Source organism: Eriocheir sinensis, chromosome 43 (assembly GCF_024679095.1).
Source record: "Eriocheir sinensis breed Jianghai 21 chromosome 43, ASM2467909v1, whole genome shotgun sequence".
In the NCBI taxonomy this organism is placed as follows: domain Eukaryota; kingdom Metazoa; phylum Arthropoda; class Malacostraca; order Decapoda; family Varunidae; genus Eriocheir; species Eriocheir sinensis.
In genome coordinates, this window is record NC_066551.1 from 2,974,484 (window position 1) to 3,001,002 (window position 26,519).

At 42.2% G+C, this 26,519-nt stretch overlaps 1 protein-coding gene across 1 annotated transcript in view; it reads left to right on the plus strand.

Annotated features, from left to right (window-relative positions):
- The window catches only part of LOC126980201 (multiple PDZ domain protein-like), a 356,183-nt gene that overhangs the window by 134,501 nt on the left and 195,163 nt on the right, over positions 1-26,519 (plus strand). Inside the window, exons 7-9 of the mRNA XM_050829835.1 lie at positions 1,174-1,265; positions 3,276-3,464; positions 17,480-17,749. Coding sequence (XP_050685792.1) covers positions 1,174-1,265; positions 3,276-3,464; positions 17,480-17,749 — 551 coding nt within the window. The remainder of the gene's footprint in view (positions 1-1,173; positions 1,266-3,275; positions 3,465-17,479; positions 17,750-26,519) is intronic.

Consider the following 26,519-nt stretch of genomic DNA (forward strand, 5'->3'; position numbering starts at 1 on the left):
CCGGAACCTTTGCAGTGGAGTTTGATCCCCTATGAACGATGCTCTTTTGTTTGTTGTTAAGAGGGTTGAGCTTTGTGCTGTATTGTGTTGTATTGGGCTGTTGTTGTGGTTAGTGTTATTGTTTTCCTCTCTGTCTGTCTAACTGTTTATCTTTCTATCTATCTATCTATCTTGCTCTCTCCATTTCTCGTCCATTCTAATCTTCCATATTATTTTGTTTTCTTTCTTGCTTGTAGTAATAGTAATAGTAGTAGTAGTAGTAGTAGTAGTAGTAGTAGTAGTAGTAGTAGTAGTTGTTGTTGTCGTTGTTGGGTCACTTTCGTTACTTAACCCTGCATGCAAATTGGAGAAGTTAGCGCAGAGAGAGAGAGAGAGAGAGAGAGAGAGAGAGAGAGAGAGAGAGAGAGATTGGAAACTGTTTTTACATATGCATAGGAAGTGGTAGTCTGCTTCTGCTGGAGTGTGTGTGTGTGTGTGTGTGTGTGTGTGTGTGTGTGTGCTTTGATGTTTTTTTGCCAATATTGTGAATTAATTTTGGTAATGGTCCAACTCTTGCTTGTATTATTATTTTTTTCAATATTCATGTGTCTCCTTAGGTAATAATATGCTTTTTTTCATGCCTTTAATGCGTCTTTCTGTTTCGCTAATTACTAATAACACTTTTCTTGTGCTGTTACGCTTTTGTATTATGTTTTTTTTTTCTTCCTTTCAGCAATTATGTTTCGCTTTTGCTTATAATATTCTGTTTCATAATACGGACTTTTCTTTCTTCCTAGTAATTTATCAATCTACCTTTTTCAAGTACTGATGTGTTTTTCCTTTTACTAACTCCTTGTTTCTCATTCTTTTTCCATTTCTCAATCATATTTTTCCTCTGATTCCCGGAAGACCTCTTTTAGTAATACTCTCTTCTACTTTTCTCCTTCGTACTAACACTAATAATCACTAATAACGACTATTAATGTCTTTCTTTTCTCCCCCAAACAGAAGAGTTGTCTTGCATCTTCTCAAAATAATAATACTTACTAATATTAATAACCCCTAAAACCACTACTGATATATTTTTTCTCCCCCTACCAGAAGAGTTGTCGAGCATCTTCTAACAATAATATACTTACTAATGTTAATAACCCCTAAAACCACTACTATTGTCTTTCTTTCTCCCCCAAACAGAAGAGTTGTCGGGCATCTTCGTCAAGTCTATCAACGCTGGCAGTGCTGCGGACCGGAATGGCCAGATCCAGGTCAACGATCAGATAGTCGAGGTATGTGACATCCACCAGGGGCCGATCACGTTCTGGACTCACGATCGACATCCACTAACCTACCCTTGAGCCTTAATGTGTGTGTGTGTGTGTGTGGGTGGGTGGGTGGGTGGGTGTGGGTGCTGTTTATGGCTGGGGGGGGGGGGTGAAGGAGGGTGGGTGAGTGTGTGTGGGGAAGGGGTTTTGTGTGGGGGAGGAGGGGGAATGAGTGAATGGAGGAAGGGATTGTGTGTGTGTGTGTGTGTGTGTGTGTGTGTGTGTGTGTGTGTGTGTGTGTGTGTGTGTGTGTGTGTGTGTGTGTGTTATTGTAAACTCTTTCTTTCCCTTCCTCGTATTTTTGCTTCATTCCTTCGTGTAATTGATAAAGTTTTGTTTTGTTTATTTTTTTTTCTTTATTGTTATGATTCCTTTGTTGTCTTCATTATTATTTGCTTCTTTTTTCTTGTTCTTCTTCTTTTGCTTCTTCTTTTTCTCCTTCTCCGTTTCCTCCTCCTCCTCCTCCTCCTCCTCCTCCTCCTCCTCCTCCTCCTCCTCCTCCTCCTCCTCCTCCTCCTCCTCCTCCTCCTCCTCCTCTTCCTCTCTCTCTCTCTCTCTCTCTCTCTCTCTCTCTCTCTCTCTCTCTCTCTCTCTCTCTCTCTCTCTCTCTCTCCCTCTCCCTCCCCCCCCCCTCCCCCCCCTTACCTGACCACTCCGTAATGTCACTTGCAGAGCCGCAGTGCCTTTGCCCCCCCCCCCCCCTCCCTTCCCCCCACCACCACCATCACCACCACCATAATCACCACTACCAATGTCTTGAACCAACTCTCTCTCTCTCTCTCTCTCTCTCTCTCTCTCTCTCTCTCTCTCTCTCTCTCTCTCTCTCTCTCTCTCTCTCTCTCTCTCTCTCTCTCTCTCTCTCTCTCTCTCTCTCTCTCTCTCTCTCTCTCAGTTTTCTATCTCTATTTATTCAGTTTTGATTAAATTTACATAAATGACAGTTTCTCGGACTTGTTGAAAGAATAGCAATTAGAGAGAGAGAGAAAGATCATGCCTAATTTTTTCCATTTGTTTTTAACTCTCTCTCTCTCTCTCTCTCTCTCTCTCTCTCTCTCTCTCTCTCTCTCTCTCTCTCTCTCTCTCTCTCTCTCTCTCTCTCATTCATTTACGAAGTCACAAACCTTTTCTTGTGGAGTAGAAGTGTTTTCTTTTTTTCTTTTCCAATTAATAAAGGCTTTGATCCTGTTTCATGAGGGATCCAGCACTTCTTCTAAGGGGATTCAACCCTCTCTTCTTTCAACCTGCATCTCTCCTTCTCTCTTCTTTTGTCTCACATTTAGCTCTTAGGTCAAATTCTTTTATTTCTGTGTTTATTATATTTTTTTTCGGTTCGCCTTTCTCTCGTATTTTTTAACTTCCATTTCATCTTAGTCCTTTTTTTATGCATATGTTATTTGTGTTTTTGTTTTTGTTTTCTGTTGATCTTTCGTAAATCTTTCACATGAATTTGAGAATATTCATCTATATCTTTCTATTAGTCTGTATCTATTGTTTTATCTGCCTCTTTCTATCCATCCCTGCCCCCATAATCATAAATTCCCTTCGTAAAGTTGTATATTCTCTTTAGAAGGTATGCATCCTCTTTTAAAGGTTCCAATCCTCCCTTAAGTCGTAGGTAATATCTATGTAACTATCTACTTAAATATGCCCGTCTCTCTATCGGCTTATATGTCTATTCCCGTCCATCTGTACACAAATCCCACTTATATAGATGTGAATCCTCTTAAAAGGCTGTGTATCCTCTTATAAAGGTGTTAAGCCTCTTATATATAGATACAAGGAAAGTTAACGATGAAGACGCGACAAGACAGACTGGCAGACACAGTGACGATGGACATTACATGAAAACACTGAGAATCTTAGTCTCTCTTTGCAGCACCCCATTTTCTTGTCACTGAGGGGAAGGAACACGGAATTTGAGCGGTGACTGCTACACCATCACCTAAATGCTCCAATCCCCTTCTTTCCCTCCAGGTGGACGGCCGGAGCCTGGCGGGGCTGAGCAACCATGCCGCCGTGGACGTGCTGCGCGCCACGAGCCAGGTGGTGCACCTCCGCCTGGCCCGCTACCTGCGCGGCCCCAAGTACGAACAGCTGCAGCAAGCCATCGCCAACTCCGAGCTCAAGACCACGCCCACCACGCCCAACCCGCCGCGCGCCCCCGTGAGTGCCCGATAGATGATGATGCTGTTGTTCTATGTCTTCCTTTTCTTCATAATTTTCTTTTTTTGATTAAGCTTTGTTTTTTCCTCTTTATTTTTGTGTTTGTTAATGCACTGAGTTTTTCTTCTTCTCTTCTTGTTTTTTGTTGATGTTTTAAGTTCCGTCTCTTCCTCTCTATCTTACGTTTTGTTTTATTGAAGGCTTTTTGAGTCTTGCTTCTTCCTGTTTTTCTGATTGTTTTTGTTGATTCTTTGAGTTCCGTCTCTTCCTCTTTTTCCTACGTTTCGTTTTGCTGAATGCTTTGAGTCTCGTTCCATCATTCATTTCTTGTTCTTTATTCTGAGCTTCTGCATAATCTTCTATCTCTTTTTGCTCTTTTTGTTTGATTTCCTTTGTTCAGAGATTTTTTTAATATTTTCTTTTCGTTCTTGTATTTCTTTGTTGTGTTCTTTGTTCTTATAAGCTTCGGTTCTTTTTGCTTTGTTTTCTTTTTGTTCTGTTTTTTTCTTTTTCTTCTTTACTGTGATGTTTTTCTTTGTGTTGAGTTTCGCTTCTATTTTCTATATTCTTCCAATCTTCGCCTCATTTTCTTCTTTTTTACCTCTATTTCATTCTCCGCTAATCTCAATATCTTGCTCTGCTTCAGTTTCTCTCATGTTTTCATAATAGATTGTTTTCATTCAGCAAAATTAAAGTGTTTTTACCTCCAAACGCTTTAAAATATTTTTCAGGAAAGTTTTATCTCTTGCTTTTCCTTCGCTAGACATTCGAGGTATTTTTTAGGTCCCTGCGAGGCTGTTCTCCATATTTCTCCGCCTGAACCTTTTATATAACATTTTCAGAACGTTTACGAAGTTGTTCAGGGAAGCGATGGAGCAGGGAGGAACGTTACTGTGTGTGTGTGTGTGTGTGTGTGTGTGTGTGTGTGTGGTGGAGTGTTTGGGAAAGGTTTTGAAAAGTTGGGAGGAAGAACTGGTCGGGTCCTTCTGGTTGGAATCCTTGTGTGTGTGTGTCTCAGAATCCGAAGAGTTGAGGATCCTTGCCTTTATTTATTTATCCCTTCGTATACTCGTGTGGGTAGTAGTAGTAGTAGTAGTAGTAGTAGTAGTAGTAGTAGTAGTAGTATGGGACTCTGCAATGCGACCATAAGAGCAATAACAATACATTCAAACTATAAACATTCTCAGATATTTTGTTTAGACTCTGATATATGACACGCACTTATGGCATTTATATTTTTTTTCGCCCCATCATAAGGGATCGAACACAATCCAACACCCTTTTCCTTCCTTACTTTTACGCTTTTACTAACAGGTTTACACTTCCACAAACACGCTTATATTTCCGCTAACGCGTATATATTGTTTTCCCTGACATCTATATTTTTTCGCGCATCATAAGGGATCAGGAACACAATCCAACACTCTCCCCCACCAATACCCTATACTAATCGAATCATAAACACTGAAAACTTTAAAATGCAGCATCCAACTCTTTATGCTGTCAAGATTAAGGAGTTAGAAGAAGGTATCCAAGACCCTTACTAACACCAACACCTTATACTAATTCATAAGTACCGAAAACTCCATAATGCAGCATCCAACCCTTCATGATGTCAAGATTAAAGGAGTTAGAAGAAGGAATTCAATACCCTTTTCCCTCACCAACACCTTATACTAATTCATAAGTACCGAAACCTCCATAATGCAGGTTCCAATTCTTTATGATGTCAAGATTAAAGGAGTTAGAAGAAGGAATCCAGTACCCTTTTCCCTCACCAACACCTTATACTAATTCATAAGTACCGAAACCTCCATAATGCAGCTTCCAACTCTTTATGCTGTCAGGATTAAGGAGTTAGAAGAAGGTATCCAACACTCTTTTCCCTCACCAACACCTTATACTAATTCATAAGTACCGATAACTCCACTGATGCAGGATCCAACTCTTCATGCTGTTAATTCATAAGTACCGAACACTCCACTGATGCAGGTTCCAACTCTTTATGCTGTCAAGATTAATGAATTCGAAGGAAGAAAAGAAATCCAGTGTTGCCTTAAGGGTGAGCATTGTTATTTTTTTTCTTTTTTGACGGATGCTGGACAGGGAAATCATTTTTGTTTTTGTTTCTTTGTTTTCTCATTTTTCAAAGTACTCAGAAAAGTCGTAATTGCTTTTCGAATGCAACTTAGACAAAAAAAAAAAGTGGAATTAGGTGTGACAGGTGTATATGTGTGTGTTCGTGTGTGTGTGTGTGGGGGGGGGGGGGTTGGAGAGAGAGAGAGAGAGAGAGAGAGAGAGAGAGAGAGAGAGAGAGAGAGAGAGAGATGCCTGCCACTTTATTATATTCTCCTTTGTCTTTCTTTTTTTTTTTTTTGTCATTTCACGTAAATTTACTTCTCTCGTCACGAAAAAAAGAGAGAAAGGAAAATGTTAGTCTGAATTGCATTAACTCACATTTCTCTCTCTCTCTCTCTCTCTCTCTCTCTCTCTCTCTCTCTCTCTCTCTCTCTCTCTCTCTCTCTCTCTCTCTCTCTCGCTCTCTTTTCCGGTGTTTAAATAGTTTTTTCTCCTTAACTGCGCTTCCTGAGAGAGAGAGAGAGAGAACAAACAAACAAACAAAGAGAAACAAGATCGGACACGAATTTAATATTAGAAGTCAGTGTCTCTCTGTCTGTCTGTCTGTCTATCTGTCTGTCTGTCTGTCCATTCCCTTCACATTTCTTAAGAGTCGCGTAAATGAATGTCTGTTCCAGGTGGAATTATTAATATTATGAGGTGTTTATATATTGTCTAATGCGTGAAGGTCTGTCTGTCTAAACGTCATAATCACCTCTTCCTTTTAATCAGTCAGCTCGTCAGTGAGTTAATTAATCTGTTTTTAACTTTCTCTCATTATTATTTGATCCTTGTTCTTCCTAATTAATCGTGTCATGCATCTTTGTCTGTTTGTATTAGCTGTATAATGATCTCTTCTTTAATTACTAAGTTCGCTGGTATGTCAGTTTATTTGTTCTTTCTCTTCTTTTTCTTCTACTAATTCATTTTTGTTCTCTCTTGTTCTTTATCTCTTCCATTCGTCTTTTAATTATTCCCTCGATACTCTTCTAATTCATCTTCTCTCTTTCTTCTTTCCTTCGTTATTTCTTCTATTCACCTATTAATTATTCGCTAGGTACTTAATATTTTTTTTTTCATAATTGCTTTCGTTCACTCTCGTTTACCTGTTCACGTATATTTGCTTTCTTGATTCATTATTTGCTCACTTCTTATGTTAATACTCGCGTAGTCAGTGACGGAAGAGACGAGAGAAAGAGAGACAGACAGACAGAGAGGCAGATGACTAGAAACAGACGGACAGACAGACAGCTAGACAGACAGACACAAAGACCGACACAGATAAGCATACTGACAGACGGCCAAAAAAAAACAAAAAACTTCAACTTGAATGACATATACAGAAGAGAGAGAGAGACAGAGACAGAGGTAAGGACACAGACGTAGAGGAAAGAGCAAAACTGGAATGGGAAATGAGGAGGAAAAAGAAGAGAGGGAGGAGGAAGAGGAGGAGGAGGAGGAGGAGGAGGAGGAGGAGGAGAGGAAGCAAAGGTGTCAGGGAGAGAGTAATGACCGTCAGGTGTTTTATTAATCATTGTTACCTGAGAGAGAGAGAGAGAGAGAGAGAGAGAGAGAGAGAGAGAGAGAGACCATTTACACCTGTCCAACACCTGTTTTGTTATTTTCGTCTTCTTGTTCTTTGTTTACTCTCTCTCTCTCTCTCTCTCTCTCTCTCTCTCTCTCTCTCTCTCTCTCTCTCTCTCTCTCTCTCTCTTATTTTTTGTTCCTTGCATTTTTATTTACAAGTTTTCATCGACCCTCTGAAGGCGCTTCCTCTTTCTTCCTCCTCCTCCTCCTCCTCCTCCTCCTCCCTCTTCTTCTTCCTCCTCATTTCCCATTCCTGTTTTTATCTGAAGACGCTTAGTTTCCCTCATTCCCCTCAACTGCCCTTCCTATCTTCCTTCTTCTCTCCATTTCCTCCTTCCCCTCTCATTTATTCGCATTACTCCTCTCGCTCTACCTTTCTCCTTATGGCTCTCCTTCTCCTCCTCCTCCTCTTCCTCTTCCCCCTTCTTATCTACGTCTTCTTCCTCTTCTTCGTCTTCGTCTTCATTTTCGTTTTGCATATTCGTGTTTATTCTGTTTTTTTCTTTATTTATTTCTTCCTCTTCTGTTTTTCTCTATTCCTTTTTTATTATTGTTTATGTTCATTCTCGTATTTATTTCACAGTTTCTTTTTTTTTTTTTTCTTTCCTTCATCTTCTTGTTTTTATTTTCGTTCTTGTTCTTCTTTTTTTCGTTTTTTCTTCTTCTATCATTATTACTCCTCCTCCTCCTCCACTTTTATCTCCTCCTCCTCCTCCTCCTTCTCTTCCACTTTTATCTCCTCCTCCTCCTCCTCCTCCTAAATTTCTCTCTCTCTCTCTCTCTCTCTCTCTCTCTCTCTCTCTCTCTCTCTCTCTCTCTCTCTCTCTCTCTCTCTCTCTCTCTCTCTCTCTCTCTCTCTCTCTCTCTCTCTCTCTCTCTCTCTCTCTCTCTCTCTCTCTCTCTCTCTCTCTCTCTCTCTCTCTCTCTCTCTCTGTAAATAAGGATAATATAGATGAAGTAAGTTGCAATAGACTCTTCAATAACTCTTTGGACTCTTAGTGAAGGACAGCAAGCGATTGAAGAGGAGTCTGAATCTTTTATAGGGAAAGAGAAGTGGATTGAGGCGTTCGCTTGGGTATTGGTGACAAGAGAGAGAGAGAGAGAGAGAGAGAGAGAGAGAGAGAGAGAGTACAAAAAAGAAAGGAATATATGAACAGACAGACATGGTTCTAAATAAACTTAGAAGAAGCAGACAGACAGACAGACAGACAAACAGACAGGCAGACAAACAGACAGACAGACAGATATTAGAGTGAAGAAAGACAGGAACACAAAAAACAGACAGACAGACAGATAGACAGACAGACAGACAAACAGACAGGCAGACAAAGAGACAAACAGACAGATTTTAGAGCGAAGAAAGACAGGAATACAAGAACAGACAGACAGATTGCAAACATAATAAGAAAATGGAGCTTATAGATATAAATACAAACAGTTACATAGACAGAAACAGACAGACAGACAAAGTAAGAAAGGGAAAGCATGTAGACAGAAAGACAGACAGTTATATAGACAGAGAAAAGAGACAGAAACCCAAACAGACACACACACAAAAAAAAAACATCATCAGCTTATCTCTAATCTCTAACGTTACCCATTTTCTAACTCCTTTTAATCTTCATATAAGGACCTTCAATCGCCTTACCCTTAACATCCCTCCCTCACCTGTCTAATCCACACACACTTTAAAATATCCCCCACATTACAGCGACTTACCTGCGTCTCTGAATTCTCACCTGAGCGGCCAACGTCTCCTCTGATAAGGGCGTGGACGGGAAGGCGAAGGAACTGAGGAAAAACGGTTAATGTGGTGATTCTCTTTTGCATCTTCGGAGGGGAGGTTGAACGGACTAAAGGCACTGAAGGGAAGCTTGTGAGGTGCAGGAAAGGAAGAGGAAAGGACAGGAAGAGAAATGAGCTATAAGAGAAGGCATGTGAGGAGGTTACGGGGAGAGAGGGAGAGGGAGAGGGAGAGGGAGAGGGAAGGAAAAAGAGAGGTAAGAAAATATATTGGTCACCCCCAGAAATGGATGAAAGTGAGAGAAAATGTATTTACCGTCGCGAGGAAAGTGAAAGATGATGATTAGGAAACTCTCTTGTTGTTGCCAGTTTGGGGAGGGAGAAAACAGAGGAAGGAAGGAAGGAAGGAGACCACGAAAATAACATGGGTTTGGAATTTTAACTTACAAGGAAGAGAAGAGAACGTTACTTGACATTAAAAACAGACGAAATAACGGAGGATCAGGCTTAAGATTTGTTTCGATTTAATGGAGGAAGAAAGGAGTCCTCGAAAATAATGTGGATTTTGTATTTTCACTTACAAGGAAGAGAAAAGAATCTTACTTGACACTAGAAACAGACGAATTAACGGAGGATTATGCATAAGATTTGTTTCGATTTAATGGAGGAAGAATGGAGACTGCGAAAATGATGTGGGTTTTAGAATTTCCACTTATATATAGGAGAAAACTTTACTTAAAACATTGGAAACAGACGAATTTTAACGGGGTTTTGTTGCTGAAGACTTAAGAGATGTTGAAGTTGACTAGTTTGGGGAAGAAAACCGAGGAAGAAAGGAAGGAGACCGCGGAAATAATGTGGGTATGAAATCTTCACTTACAAGGAAGAGAAGAACTTTTACTTGACACGTTTAGATAATAACTCAGCTGTGTATTTAGTCATATTGTCTTATATAACGCAAAGTGAAATATGACTAAAATATACTTAGACTGGTCACAATAAAACAGGTGCAGCAAGTCTTTAGAGTGAAAAATAAAATAGATAATGATATAATAACAACTTAATGGAGGGATGGCGTGATAGAAGCAGGAAAGGAACCACACGAAGTAAAGGATGAGCCACATGGATCATAAAGAAAAACTTGAGTAAAAGTGGAAAAACTAACACCGGGCAACACGCAATGGCCTCCTCGCGTGATCAGAGCGGAACGGAAAACGCAACACAACATTCATAAGGCCGGCAACACAAGAAACACAAAAACATGACAACAGACGCAACACAACATTCACACGGTAGGCAACACGCACACATATCAGTAACAAAAGAAACACACACATGACTACAGACGCAACTCAACATTCACACGCCCGGCAACACACACAAAAATCAGCAACACAAGAAACACAAACACATGACAAAAGACGCAACACAAACACACTCACACTGCCGGCAACACACACAAAAATCAGCAACACAAGAAACACACATGACAAAAGACGCAACACAAACACACTCACAAGACCCGCAACACAAATTTTGCAACACTTCCTCGTTCCCTTCCTTTCCTCGCCACCTTAAAGTTAATTAATAAACACAAACACACACAGAAACACTACACCAATACATTAAACACACACACACACACACAAGAAACACACTCATAACCAAAGCAACACAAATCTAGCAACTCTCTTCCTCTTCTCCTTCCTTCCTTGACCCCTTAAGATGAAACACAAATAAATACAACAGCAACACACAAACACACACAATAAAACACTAATACAAGCAACACACTCATAACTAAAGCAACACAAACTTCAAGGACGCTCCCTCCCTTTCTCCTTTGCTCTCTGCCTGACTAAGAAACACACCAAGACTACAGCAACACACCCACACCCAAACACACACGCAAACAGCATCACTAGAAACACACACACATAATTAAAGCAACACAAATTCAGCAACAATCCCTCTCGCCACTCCTTTCCTTTACGCTTCGCTGCCTCGCTACGAAACACTCACAAAGCAACACAAACACAGAGACAGACATCACAGCAACACATCTATAAAAACTTTCAACCCACCTCCTCCTCCATCACCACCCTCGTCTGTTCTTCCTCCTCCTCCTCCTCCTCCTCCTCCTCCTCCTCTGGCTCGCAATTGTAACACAGGAAACACGAAGACTATTCCAACCGAACTTAGACCTCCTCCTCCTCCTCCTCTTCCTCTTCCTCCTCCTCTTGCGCTTGTGGATAGGAGATTATAAGAGGCAGGTCGGCCTACACTTGTCACCTAACACACACACACACACACACACACACACACACACACACACGCACGCACACACGCACATACGACGCTTCTTTCATTACGCCATAAACTAATCGAGCTACGCCTGCCATCCATCACCAGACAGACCGAGCAAGACCCATAAATCTCCTTCTGGTGGCGGCGGCGGTGGTGGTGATGGAGGTGGTGGTGGTGGTGGTGGTGGTGGTGGTGCGTGGGAGATGGAATGCGGAGGCACGTGTTTTTCTCGGCATCTACATCTTTCTCTCTTCGTTTTTCTTCTTTATTTTCTTCTTTTTCTTCCTCCTCTCTCTCGATTTTTCTTCGTCTTTTGATGCTGGTTTTGTTCTCTAGTTCTTCTTATTCTTCTTCGATTTCTCTTTATTTTTCTTCTTGCTCTTCCTTTTTCTTCTTCTTTTTTCTTCCACTTCCTCCTTCCGTTAATGCTGGTTTTCTTCTTTCACCTTTTCCTCCTTCTATTCCTCTTTCTCTTCCTTCTTCTTCTGTTGATAATTCTCTTGCTTATATTTCTCCTTCTTCTCTTCTTATTTTCCTCTCCTCCTTCTCCTTCTGTTTCTACTTCTACTTCTACTACTGTTGCTGTTACTACTCCGTTCCTTTTCCTTCTCGTTCGTCTACTTCTCCTCTTATTATTTATTTTCCTCTTCTTTCTTTCCTTCTCCTGCTTTACCTTTTCCTTTTTGTCCCCCATCATCTTTACATCCTCCTCCTCCTCGTTTTCCTCTTCCATCTATCCCTTCTGCTGTTTCCTTACTCCTCCTCTTTCTACTACTACTACTACTACTACAACTACTACAATACTACTACTACCATTAATTTCCCTTCTCCATCTGCTTCATTCGTTCTCCTCCTCCTCTTCCTCCTCCTCCTCGTCCATCTCCTCGTCCTGACACTGTTCAAACGCGCGAATCCAATGTTAACTGCTTCTAGAGTGTGTCCGAGTGAGCGATCCAATGTTGCTAACGCTGCTACTCCGCGAATGTGCCTGGCCGAGTGATTTGTCCGGAGGTATTGAGCGCCGCGCCTCCTCGTTGGGTATGCTGTTGTGTCCCGGCGAGGCGAGGTGACGGCCCAAGATAACTGGATCATCCCTCGTGTGTCCCGTCAGGCTGGGTTACTGAGGATGACTGGGGCGAAGGGGGAAGAGGTGGGGGTGTTATTGGGTGGCTGGGTGACTTGACTGTTCGACTGGATGGCTGGGTGACTGTCTAAGTGGATGACTGAGTAACTGACTGACTGACTGAATTATTAGGGGTTTAGGGAAGGTGTGTTGTGTATAATAAGACTGATTGAATGACTGACTGACAAAGTGACTGGATGAGTAACTGACTAACTGACTGAGGCTGAGTGGGGTAAAGGGGGACGATGTGTGTTGTGTATTGGACTGATTGACTGACTGACTGACTGACTGATTAATTGACTGGATGGTTAACTGACTAACTGACTGCCTTGATGAATGTTTGAGTGGCTAACTGACTGAATCTCTGGATAACGGATTGACTAACTGACTGACTGACTGGTTCGCTATATGACTGAGTAACTGGCTGACTGACTGACTGTTAGACTTACTCACTGACTAGATTAATGATTGATTACATGACTGATTGACTGACTGACGAACTGACTAACTGGATAAATGATTGCTTGCCTGACTGACTGACTGATGTACTGACTGACTGACTCGGGTTGGATAAATGACTGACTAACTAACTGACTAGAGAACGCCGCGTGAAAGGATGTTGGTTCGTTAGCATGGCAGAGGACAATCAAAGAACACACACACACACACACACACACACACACACACACACACGGTGACGAATGGCGTGTCTCCCGGCCTCTCGATTGCCTATCTCCCGTTTTTGAGCCAACCTCTTAAAGGCCGATGGAAAGTTTGGGTCTCGATTAATTAGTAGGCGAGTGTCTTTTACCTTAGAGAGAGAGAGAGAGAGAGAGAGAGAGAGAGAGAGAGAGAGAGAGAGAGAGATAGGGTTCAACAGTTTTACTCTCTCTCTCTATTCTCTCTCTCTCTCTCTCTGTCTATCTATCTATCTATCTATCTATCTATCTATCTATCTATCTATCTATCTATCACACTCAAGGAAACTCCGCGCACAGCAATTTATTCCCATTTTCTATATTCATTTTGCATCCCAGCGGCGCCGAGGGAGGGAGAACGAGCCCGCGCGCCCGCCAATCTTAACTTTTAGAAGGGAAACGCAAACAAACTTCTCTCCCGCCGATATGAGGTCCCGGCACCCTCTTTTGTGGACACAGTTACTGCCAGCCAACCAGGGAACGATTTACCGATGGGAGAAATGTGACGAGAGAGAGAGAGAGAGAGAGAGAGAGAGAGAGAGAGAGAGAGAGAGAGAGAGAGAGAAACACAAATTGTAGTGAAATATAGAAAAGGTGATTACAGCAACTCTTAAATTTAAAACATGCATGAAAAGAGATAGAGAAAGTGAAAGAAAGCAATCCCACTGGTCACATCATGGACGAACTCTTGAAAAACTAAAAGAAGAGGAAATAAACGGAGACAAAAGAACGAATTAACAGACAGAGCTTAAAATTAGAACCGATATGGAAGGCAGAAAAGGATAATAGAAAGGAAGAGAGGAATGAGGAAGATAGCAAGGAATGAATAACTGAAGAAGAGAGAAATAAGGGAAGGGGAGGAAATAAGGAAATGAATGGAGGAGAAAAGTAACAAGAGTAAGTAGGAGAACAAAAGTAACAAAAAGATAGACAAGAATAAAGAATAGAAAAACCGAATGAGAGAGAGAGAGAGAGAGAGAGAGAGAGAGAGAGAGAGAGAGAGAGAGAGAGAGGCAGTCATCTCTACCCCCAAAGGAAGAGGAAAGGCCAGCAAGAGGAGAGGAGTGGTCTCATGAGGGAAGGGAGAGAAGTGGATACTCAATTGGAAGGGAAAGGGAATGGAAAGGAAGAGAGAAGGAAGAGGTGAAAGACAGGAGAAGAGAAGTGGATATTTTATTAGAAGGGAAAGGAAAAGAAATTAAAAGAAAAGGAGGAGGAAGAGGAGGAAAGGAGAAGGGATGGGACACGAGGAAAAAAGGAAAGAACGGAGAGAGAAAGCAAAAATGTAGGATGAAGAGAATGAGAATGGAAACTCTATAATGGACTGAATTGGCGAAGGAAGAGAAGAAAGGAATAGATAGGAAGGGAAAGGAGAGAAGATTGAACGGAAGGAAAAATCGAATTTAAAAAGGAAATACAAGAAATTATAAAGGAGAGGAATGACTTAGAGAGTTAACGTGGGCTGGATCAACTTAGACCCAAAGGAAGGAAGGAGAGAGAAGGAAGGAGAGTGACCAGAGGAAGGGAAGGAGGTGAAGGAAGAAGAGGTCAATAGAGAGAGGAAAAGGATCACTTGGGAAATCATACCGCATTGAGAGAGAGAGAGAGGAGAGGAGAGGAGAGGAGAGGAGAGAGAATTTATAAGTAGAAAGAAAGAAAAAAGGAGGAAAGAAAGGAAGAAAGGAAGGTCGGAAGGAATCAATTATGGAGTGAAAGAGGAAAGAAAGAAAAGGGAAGGAAGAGAAAACGAAGAATGAAAGAAAATAATAAAGATAAAAAAAGGAAAGAAGAAAAAAAGTGAATGAGAGAGAAAAAGAAGAGAAGAGAAAGGAGAGAGAGGAGAGAGAAGGGCCATTGGAAGAGGTCGTTTTCTCGCTTTAAGGGCAAACTCCACTATTACGACGCTGCTATTCTCGTTACCTCGGCGCCGAAAATGACCGATCGGGAAGGGAGGAAAAAAGTGCCGAAAAATAACTCGCGTCGAAACTGTGTGGTAAAAGGGAAGGGACATTTTTTGCACCTCTATAAAGGGTCACAGGAGGAGGAGGAGGAGGAGGAGGAGGAGAGAAAGAAAGAAGAGAAAGAAAAGAATCAGAGCATTAGGGACAGAGACACGGCAGAGAGAGAGAGAGAGAGAGAGAGAGAGAGAGAGAGAGAGAGAGAGAGAGAGAGAGAGAGAGAGAGAGAGAGAGAGACCGACCGACCGACCGACCGACACTCAATTATTCGTACTACAAGTTAGACACCGTTATCCGAAGTCCACAAGAGAGTGCAACAATCCGGATAAAAAGCGAAGGAAAAACAGATATGAAAAGTAAGAGGAAACCGTTTATCCGGAATCCACAGGAGGGTGAGAGTGAGTCCGGATAATCGAGTGCGAACATAAAAGTGATTTCCAGCGATTATCCGGAGTCCACAGGGGCGATGGAGGTGAAAATGGGGATGAAAATGGAGGTGACCGGAGGCTGTGGTGGTGTATATATTTTTTTTTTTGTACCGTGGGAAAGGTGTGTTTGTGGTGATGTGGTGGTGGTGGTGGTGGTGGTGTTGAGGGAGGTTCCAGGTGTTAGTCTTTGATGTATCGATGTTTGGACGGGAGGTGTTGAAAAATAATGGAGCTGGTGAAAGTGTGTTGCGCCGCGCGGGACACCTTTACTGTGTGTTGCTGGAAAGGAGGAGGTGATTGAGAGGGTGAGTAGAGGGAAAGAGATGAGGGAGAGAGAGGTTAAGAGATGAGGGAGAGAGAGGGAGAGAGATGAGGGAGAGAGAGGGAAAGAGATGAGAGAGAGAGAGGTTAAGAGATGAGGGAGAGAGGTTAAGAGATGAGGGAGAGAGGTTAAGAGATGAGGGAGAGAGGTTAAGAGATGAGGGAGTGAGGTTAAGAGATGAGGGAGAGAGGTTAAGAGATGAGGGAGAGAGGTTAAGAGATGAGGGAGAGAGAGGGAAAGAAATGAGGGAGAGAAAGGGAAAGAGATGAGAGAGAGAGAGAGGGAAAGAAATGAGGGAGAGAGAGGTTAAGAGATGAGGGAGAGAGGTTAAGAGATGAGGGAGAGAGAGGTTAAGAGATGAGGGAGAGAGGTTAAGAGATGAGGGAGAGAGAGGTTAAGAGATGAGGGAGAGAGAGGTTAAGAGATGAGGGAGAGAGAGGTTAAGAGATGAGAGAGAGAGAGGGAAAGAGATGAGAGAGATGAGAGAGAGAGAGAGAGAGAGAGAGAGAGAGAGAGAGAGAGAGAGAGAGAGAGGCGTGGGAGTGAAGAGACAGAGTTTAAAAGTAGAAAGAGAAGGAAGAAAGAAAGAAAAAAAGGAAAGGAAGAAAGGAAGGTCGGAAGGAATAAATGTTGGAGCGAAAGAGGGAAGAAAGAAAAGGGAAGGAAGAGAAAACGAAGAATGAAAGGAAGTAAAGAAAAAGAAGAAAAAAAGCGATTGATAGAGAGAAAGAGAAGAGAAAAAAGGGGAGAGAGAGGAGGAAAGGAAAAGGGGAATGAAGGAAAGGAAAGTAGGAAAAAAGAGTTTAAATGAGAAGAGAAGGGAAGGAGAAGGATTGCTGTACTCTTGTGGACTAACGATAACGATGTCTATAGAAGGGGAAAGGGAACAGAAAAGAAGGATTGAAAAAGGGTTAGAAGAGAGAAGGAAAAAGAGGAGGAAAGGAAAGTAGGAAAAAAGTAAAAATGAAAAGAGAAGAGAAGAAGGAGAGAAGAGAAAGAGAGGGAGACAGGACACTAGACTAGACGAGACGAGATGAGGGAGTGAAGGAAGGGAAGGAGAGGAAGAGAGAGAGAGAGAGAGAGGGAGAGGGACAGGGGTAGAGAGCGTTGCCATAATAGACTAATATTGCTTCTGGTACTACTAACTCTTCATATTATTTCGTTACATTCTATCCGTTATTTCTTCGTCCACTCCTCTCTATGTTAACCGTTCCCCTTCACTCTACGTAATAATGGTAATAATAAATCTAAAGTTGTCTCCATTGTACATCGTGTTCTGTGTAAACTCTCGAATTAATCTGCAGTTCCAGGTTCTTTTCATATTTATCTTTGTTTCTCGTTGAGTGTTGTTGCAAAGGGTGATGGGACGTGTGTGTGTGTGCGTGCGTGCGTGTGTGTTGGTGTTGCAGGTGGTAGTGGTGGTGGTGTGTGTGTGCGTGTGTGTATGTGTGTGTGCGTTGCTGTCCTCATGTGTACACTGTCGCGGGTGAGTGTTATTGTGTGTGTGTGTGTGTGTGTGTGTGTGTTTACCTCAATATACTCTACTTTTACAGGTCTAATTTAAGCGTTTATTTCATCCCATTATTTCCTATGTATACCTTTTTCACACCGCACATGATTTTACTCGATGTGTGTGTGTGTGCGTGTGCGTATGTGTGTGCGTGTACGGCGGGTCACTCACCAGGTGTTCATCCCGTGAGTAACCATCCACCCCTGACTCACGCACGACAGGTGACAAGAAGCAGCCTTAAGTACAGGTCGCGGGGCTCATTACGGGCAGGTGCTCCCCGGCGGACGAGCCTCCCGCAGCGCCCCACCAGCCTCATCACCGCCCCGCTGCTGCCTCCTGCAGGATGTGGGTGCGGCGGGGGCGGTAGTCTGAGCGATGGTGGCGGTGGTGGAGCCCTGCCGCAGCCCAGGTCCAACCAAGTGAGCAGGAGCGAGTTGTCTTCAATCCTGCAACTTGACCCTCGTCGCCCCCGCCCGCAGCGCCCCTCTCGTGTGTGTATCCTGACCTGCTCTTCCTCCCCACGCCCCTCCCCACGCCCCTCCCTCCTCTTCCCCATGTTCTCATCCGTTTGTAACCTCCCTGCCCTCTGTACCTCCTCATCTGACACCTCTCTTATATCATCCTTTTATCCTCCCTTCTAACTTCCCCGCCCCGCGCCACCCTTTCTCAACCCGCCCCTTGCTCCCTACATCCCCTCCCACTGTTCTAACCCGGCTGTCACCCTCCTTTCCCTCTCCCCGCCTCCCCAACTCATCCCCACTCCTCTCCCTGCTCCATACCCTTCCACCCCTCTGCCACAACCTCCCTGCCTCACTCTCCTCTCTGAAACCTCTCATATTCCATCCTCTCATCCTCCTCACCTCTTGCCATTCTACCTGACACCTCTCCCTCCTTCTCCTCCATTCCCAGCATCCTTCCTCCCCACCTGACACCTCTCCCGTCCACTCCCCTACCTCCTGTCCTCACCTCCTCCTCCTCCCCCGTTCCCCCGTTCCCCCAGCACCCAGCACCGCCTCGTATGACTCGTACCTCACCCACACGGATGCCTCCACTCGTCCAGACACCCGCAGCGGCCAATGACTGCTCTCTGTGCCCCGAGAACCTTAACTTGCACCTCCACCTGTGTCTGTGTGTGTGTATGTGTGTGTGTGTGTGTGTGTGTGTGTGTGTGTGTGTGTGTGTGTGTGTGTGTGTGTGTGTGTGTGTGTGTGTGTATCGTTCGTATAAGCCTATGCACTGTTTTATATCCACACACGTCCTCGAGGTCGCATGTTTGTCCCGTTTTTGTTTTGTTTTTTATTGTTTTTGTTTTGGTCTCGTGTGTTCGCCGTCGTTGCTGCCGCCTCCTCTTCTTCCTTTTCTTCCTCCTCCTCCTCCTTCGTCGTCGCCTCCTTCAGGTTATAATGGTACGCCTTCTGAACTACCTAAACGCTTAATAACACAGCTGCCAATTAAAGGAACCGAACGCGTGCTGTGGCTGGGCGGCTGTGTTTGGGTGTGAACGGTAATGTAATGGAGATAATGCTGGTGATAAGCGCGATGGTGATAATGGTGATGATGATAGTTGATAGTAGATGCACAGGTGTTAGTTGGTAGGAGCGGTGGTGGTGAGGATGGTGATAGAATTGCTGTTATAGTTGTTGATGGTGGTGATAGTGGTGGTGGTGGTGAGGATGGTGATAGAATTGCTGTTATAGTTGTTGATGGTGGTGATAGTGGTGGTGGTGGTGAGGATGGTGATAGAATTGCTGTTATTGTTGTTGATGGTGGTGATAGTGGTGGTGGTGGTGAGGATGGTGATAGAATTGCTGTTATTGTTGTTGATGGTGGTGATAGTGGTAGTGGTGGTGGTGATGATATTGCTGTTATTGTTATTGTTGTTGGTGATGGTGGTGGTGGTGGTGATGATATTTACTACAAAGGTGAATCACAATGTAGACGGATTATGCAGGTGTTTATAATGCTTCTCAAAGGGATTCTGCTGATAATAATAATAATAATAATAATAATAATAATAATAATAATAATGATGGCAATCCCCGTGGCAGCATTTCCAATATTATAATCACATTCACCTGCACACAAACGTCGAAAAATAGAGCTCATCATCGCCAGCAGCTAATTAATAACATATCAGAATTGGATTACTCATTATCACAGACGAGAACAAAAACGGCTTGGCGCTCTCTCTCTCTCTCTCTCTCTCTCTCTCTCTCTCTCTCTCTCTCTCTCTCTCTCTCTCTCTCTCTCTCTCTCTCTCTCTCTCTCGCTCTTCCTCCATTGTTTTCATATATTTTCTCCTTTCTTTTACTTTCTTTTATTCATACAGTTATTCGCTTTCTCTTACTCCTATCATTCTCTCTCTCTCTCTCTCTCTCTCTCTCTCTCTCTCTCTCTCTCTCTCTCTCTCTCGCTCGCTTTCGCCCCAGGTACGTAAAATAACAAACAGCATTCGTGTCATAATATTTTTGTAGCCTCGTCTCGTCCGCTCTTCGCCTCCGCCTCATCTCCTGCCACGCAAGTTTCGAGTTACGCGCTATCCGGGGAAGAGCGAGATAAACAAACAAACAAACAAAGGCCTATTAAGTTTCAAACGTTTCTAGTCTTTGTTTTTTACTTGAATGCGATCCAGGCCTCTTTACGTACCTTATAACCCTACATATTGTTAACTGAAAGGCGTTTAGGTTATGCGAATTCACTTGAAACGGTTTCTCTATTTATATTTTGTTTTGAAGAACGAGATAAAAAAATAAACAAAGATCTATTAAGTTTCCTACGTTTCAAGTCCTTATACTTTTACTTTAACCCGATTCAGGCCTCCTTAAGTACTTACATGCATACATATAGTTACAAGAAATAGGTTTAGATTACGCGAATTTACATTACGCGGTTTCTTTAGCAATATTTTGTTTGTAGTAGGAAATGAAAAACAAAGATCTATTAAGCTTCCTACGTTTCAAGTCCTTATACTTTTACTTTAACCCGATTCAGGCCTCCTTAAGTACTTACATGCATACATATAGTTACAAGAAATAGGTTTAGATTACGCGAATTTACATTACGCGGTTTCTTTAGCAATATTTTGTTTGTAGTAGGAGATGAAAAACAAAGATCTATTAAGCTTCACACGTTTCAAGCTTATTTTTTTTACAGTAACACGATCCAGGCCCCTTTACATACCATACATGCATACATAAACATACATATAATAAAAAAAGGCTGTTTAGATTACGCGAATTCACTTTACTCGGTGTTTTCAGTTCGTAATATTTTGTTTGTAATCTTATATCAAGGAGGTGTGGTTAGGTTCACAGGAGCTGCTTTGTATAGACCCACCGACCTCTTGCAGACTCCTTTTATACTAATCTTCTTATGTTCCCTCACCAACACCACCACGATCCAGTCACTCTTGTATAGCATCGAAACCTTTTAAGCATTGTATTTCACAGGCCATTGGATTCGATCTCTTTCGCTTGGACAGTTTATTGAAGTTATTGAAGAAGTGAGGGAGAGAAAGATAGGAGGTCGGGAAGAAGCGGAAGGAGGAAAGGAAGAGAAGGGGATAAAGGAAGGATGGTGGAAAGGATTAGAAGGAGGAATGGAACAAATGGAAATGAAAGGAAACGGAGGAAGGGAAGAAAATATAGGGAGGAAAGAAGGAGAGGCAGAAGTAAAGAAGTGAAGGAAAGGAAGGGGATAGGTAAGAAGAACGGAAGGAGGAGGAGGAAGAAGGAAATTAATGAAAGGAGGAAGAGAAGGGAAGCAGATAAAGGAGGAGGTGGATAAGCAATTGATAAAGAAACGAGAGAAACAAAGAAAAGAAAAAAGAAAAAGGAAAGGAAGAAAGAAAAAAAAAGATAGAGGGAAAGAAAGAAAAAAGAAAGAAGAAAAAAAGAAAAATATACTGTCGAAGAAGGGTGACCATGCAGACAGGTGGAAAGAGAGAGAGAGAGAGAGAGAGAGAGAGAGAGAGAGAGAGAGCAAACAACTGAAATTAAACAAAACAAACAAAAAAATAACAATAATCGGTCGAGGGAAATTAATAAAACGTCGAGGCAGGGAAACACACATCCGACAGGTGACGCGCGGCTCAGGTCAAAGGTCAAGTGGGGTCAAGCGAGGTCAGGTGAGGCAGAGAGATGGTGGTGATGTTATAATATTTTTTTCTTCTTCTTTGTCATAATACATTTTTTATTGCCGTTAGGAGTGTCGATACGAAGAGAGAGAGAGAGAGAGAGAGAGAGAGAGAGAGGTATTAAAACTTTTAGGGCAAGATTACAGACTGAATATCGATACTCAGATAATCTCTGAACGAAAGCTTTTGAAACTGCCAGAAAACTGTTCGACCCCCACCCCCATCTCTCTCTCTCTCTCTCTCTCTCTCACACACACACACACACACACACACACATAGGCTGATGCATAATGTATTGATCAGGGGAGGAAATCTGTGTGTGTGTGTGTGTGTGTGTGTGTGTGTGTGTGTGTGTGTGTGTGTTATCGTTCTTATCGTTTCGCAATGCTACCGTCAAACTAAACATTATATCATACTTTTTCATCCTTCTATTTATCTCTCAATATCGTCTCTTCGCCTCTTTTGCAATTTCCAAGTTCTTTCCTATCTCCCACATTCCTCCTGTTTCTTCCAATCCTCTTATTTGTCGTTAATACTCTTTCTATCCACCTCAGTAGCATCAAAACCCTTCCACGACTTCTTAAACCCGCTTATGTACCTTCGATTCTCTCTCAGTCCTCTCGCTCCATCACCTTCAACTACCTATATCCACCCATTTCCTCTCCACATCTATCCTGTTCCATTTCATCTACTTCAATAGCGATGTGACTCATAATATCTACTCCTATACCCTCTTCATCACCTTCTTCATCCTCCTTATTCGTCTCCATCTAGTCATCTGGTCTTCGTGCCTATCCCTTCCATTTTCATATACATCCATAGCATTGTGATTATCCATTTTTATCCTCTTTTTCATCCTTCACATCCTTCTTCCTCCACATTATTTGGTATCCACGTCTATACTCTCCATTTCACCCATTTCTATAGGCTCACACTCTTTCTACCCCTTCCACATAACCGTTTCCTCCCTTCATCGCCTTCTCCACATTTTCTGTCGCATTTCAACCACTTTCATAGGCTCAGAACCTTTCTCTCCCTTCCTCATCCCCTTTAGCTTCCATGATCCACCCCTTCACCGCGTCTCCATCCTCCCCACTTCTCCACTGCATTAATTGGGGGACATGGAGGAGAGGGAAGCTCTTGAGGTTTGCGGTCATTAGTGGAAGCATCGTCGGGACCGTCTCAGGTGGCTTCAGGAAACATTAGAAGCTATTGTTCCGCTCGCTTGATAGTCGGGTTGTCAAGTGGCCCCGTGCGCTCTCCCTCCTTCCTCTCCCTCCTTCCCTTCAATGTTTCATCTCGAGTGGGTTGGTTGCCTTCACGACTGCCTGCCTGCCTCTGCCTCTGCGTCGTATTGCATTGCCTTTTAGTCTGTGTTCCGTTTTCTTTCAGTTGTTCATATCGAGGAGAGACTTAGGTAACGGATACGAGGAGGAGGAGGTAAAAACTAAAAAGATGATTTCACGTGCCGTTTTCCAAGTCATTCATATTTAGAAGCTGAGGTGAAGGACATGAGAAAGAGAAAGGTAAAAGCTAAAAAGATGATATGCACTTTGCGTTTTCTAAGTCATTTTCTTAATTTTAGGGTAGATTTGTTGATACTTTTTTCTTTATCAATCGTCCAATCAGTGTTATTACTATTTTTTTTATATATATTCCTTAATTTTAGTGTTCGAGTAGTGAAGGAAGTTAAATAAAATAGAGCAATTCTGGGTTTTATTATTATTTTTTTCTTGTTAGCTTTGTCAATACTTTACTTAAAATCGTTTGGTGTGCTTGATTCTCCTTTCTTTTATTCCTTCTTTATTTTATTTTTATTCTTATTTGTTCTTTTTTTCTCGTAAGTTTGTGAAGCACCAGCAAAGACACGAAGCCTAAAACCACGATTCTAGCATCTTTTATTATTTTGTTTACAGTTTAAAGGCTTGATATGATAGAGGTCTACTTCCCCATATACAAATCTTCTAATACCGATGATTTTGTCTTCCTCAAATTGACTCTTCTCATAAGTTTGTGTAGCACCAGCAAGGAACACAAAAATAAAAAACAATACGAGTCTGATTTTATTCGTTTTCGTACTTAACTGGCTTGCCTATAAGAGGGTCTGATTCTCTATGTAATCTTCTAATACCGATGATTTTTCTTCTCCAAATTGATTGTTCTCGTAAGTTTGTGTGAAGCACCGGCAAGGAAAACTAAAATGAAAACAATACTAGTCTGGTTTAATTCGTTTTCGTACTTAACTGGCTTGCCTATAAGAGGGTCTGATTCTCTATGTAACCTTCTAATACCGATGATTTTTCTTCTCCAAATTGATTGTTCTCGTAAGTTTGTGTAGCACCAGCGAGGAAAACTAAAATAAAAACAATACGAGTCTGGTTTTATTAGTTTTCGTAGACAGCTGGCTCGCTTAGAAGAGGGTCTGATTTTATATGTTATCCTCTAATACCAGTTCCTCAAATTTAGTGGTCTCGTAAGTTTGTGGAGCACCAGCGAGGAAAACTAAAATAAAAACAATACGAGTCTGGTTTTATTAGTTTTCGTAGTTAACTGGTTTAATAAAAAGAGTCCCTTGTACCTGTAGTCTATTTCATCGAGTATTAGCGACCTTGTTATCCTCGACTTCAGTGTCCTCGCAAGTTTATGAAGTACCAACAAAGGAGACAAAGATAACGATGCGATTCTGGATTTATTAGTTTTGGTTTTGGGTCCCTTGTACCTGTAGTCTATTTCATCGAATATTGGTGACGTTGTTTTCCCCGACTTTAGTGTCCTCGCAAATTTCTGAAGCACCAACAAGAAAAGATTAGAAAAACACGCCTCTGGTTTCATTACTCTTCGTAGTCTACTGGCTCAATAAAATACGTAGAGGCTCTTGTAGTTTGTTTCATCGTGTATTGGTGACGTTGTTTTCCCCGACTTTAGTGTCCTCGCAAATTTCTGAAGCACCAACAAGAAAAGATTAGAAAAACACGCCTCTGGTTTCATTACTCTTCGTAGTCTACTGGCTCAGTAAAATACGTAGAGGCTCTTGTAGTTGGTGACGTTGTTTTCCTCGAGTTTAGTGTCCTCGTAAGTTTCTGAAGCACCAAGAAAAGAAACAAAGGTGAAAACGATACGATTCTGGCTTTATTATTTTCTATAGTTAACTGGCTTAGTAAAATGAGGCTTCCGCTGTCCATTCCATCGTCTAACACTAATGATTTCCCTTCTGATGTAGTTTTCTCACAAGTTCATAATTCAACAAAGGAAACAAAAACGTTAAACCACGATTCTGGCTTCTTTTTTTTTTTATAGTTTTTTTTCTTGTTAACCAGCTTCGTAAAATGGAGCTTCAGTGGCCTATTTCATCGTCTGTTACTAATGATTTCGCTGTTTTTCACTTTAATTACATTCAAAAAGTTAAAACAATAGGAGTCTGGATATATTTAGTTTCTGTAGTTAAGTGGCTTCACAATACAAGGCTTCCGTGGTCCATATGATCGACTAATGACTTCGCTTCCTTCAAATGTAGTTTTCTCGCTAGTTGATGTCACACGCACCAACAACAAGGGAAACAATAGTGAGATCACGATTCTGGTTCTATTAGTTTTTTTTAGTTAACTGGCCACATAACAAGGCTTCCGTGGTCCATATGATCGACTAATGATTTCGCTTCCCTCAAATGTAGTTTTCTCGCTAGTTGATGTCACACGCACCAACAACAAGGGAAACAATAGTGAGATCACGATTCTGGTTCTGTTAGTTTTTTTTAGTTAACTGGCTACATAACAAGGCTTCCGTGGTCCATATGATCGACTAATGATTTCGCTTCCCTCAAATGTAGTTTTCTCGCTAGTTGATGTCACACGCACCAACAACAAGGGAAACAAAAGTGAGATCACGATTCTGGTTCTATTATTTTTTTTTAGTTAACTGGCTACATAACAAGGCTTCCGTGGTCCATATGATCGTCTAACACTAATGACTTCACTTTCCTCAAATGTAGTTTTCTCACAAGTTTCCGTCGCACGCACCAACAAGGAAAACAAAAGCAATGCCACAACGATTTCAGTTTTATTCCTTTTTGCAGTTAAATGGCTCGATCAAATGAAAGTTCCGTGCTTTATTTAACGGCCCGGGACGAATGGTATTTTTCATAGGGAGAGGAGGAGCCAGATAACAGGATATGCATAGACGAGGGAGATAAAAGGATATATAGAGGTGATAAAGAACGGGAATCCCACTATATGCTGGTCCCCTAAACTGGCTTGAATCACATGAAACTCCTGTGCTTTATTTTAACGGCCCGGTACTCGCGTTAGGCAAGAGGAGGCTGGCGGGAAAGAGCTCAGTAAAAAGTATGCTCCCAAATGCCCCAATAAAGGTAATGGGAGATGCTGTAATTGCTTGGTTGTGTCTAGCGTGTGAAGACCGCCAGATGAGAGAGACGAGGAACCCTGGGACCGTTTTTTCAGACACATTCAATTCTCACAACAAATATTTTCAAAGGTCACAGAGGAGATTAGTCGGGTTATCATGAGTGTTTATCACGGTCATATTGCAGAAGCCTTGTTAACCTATCACAAGGCTCATAAAACTACCCATGGCAATACTAACATAACCTCTACGAAAGCCTTATCAAATGTGGGTGGGTGAGCCTTAACACGTTTTAGAATACGGGACCCTGAGCTGTCTTATGCTTTAATAAATGGTGCTGTCCTGTTCACCGTTCCTGGATGCTTACTTTGGTCTTATCGAAAGGACAGTAATAGCCAGTAGATGAGAAACGGGAACTCTGAGCTGTCCTGTGCTTTAAACGATGTTGTCTTAATGTTAAAGGCTATAGGTTGATTATTTACGTACATTCGAATGGACAGTAGTAGCCGTAAGGTGATGAAAACGGGGCCTCTGAGCTGTCCTGTGCTTTAAACGATGTTGTCTTGATGTTAAAGGCTATAGGTTGATTATTTACGTACATTCGAATGGACAGTAGTACCCGTAAGGTGATGCAAACGGGGCCTCTGAGCTGTCCGGTGCTTTAAACGATGTGGTCTTGATGTTAAAGGCTATAGGTTGGTTATTTACGTACAGTTGAAGGGACAGTGATAGCAGTGAGTACGTGCAGGGTACCAGATGCTAAGGAC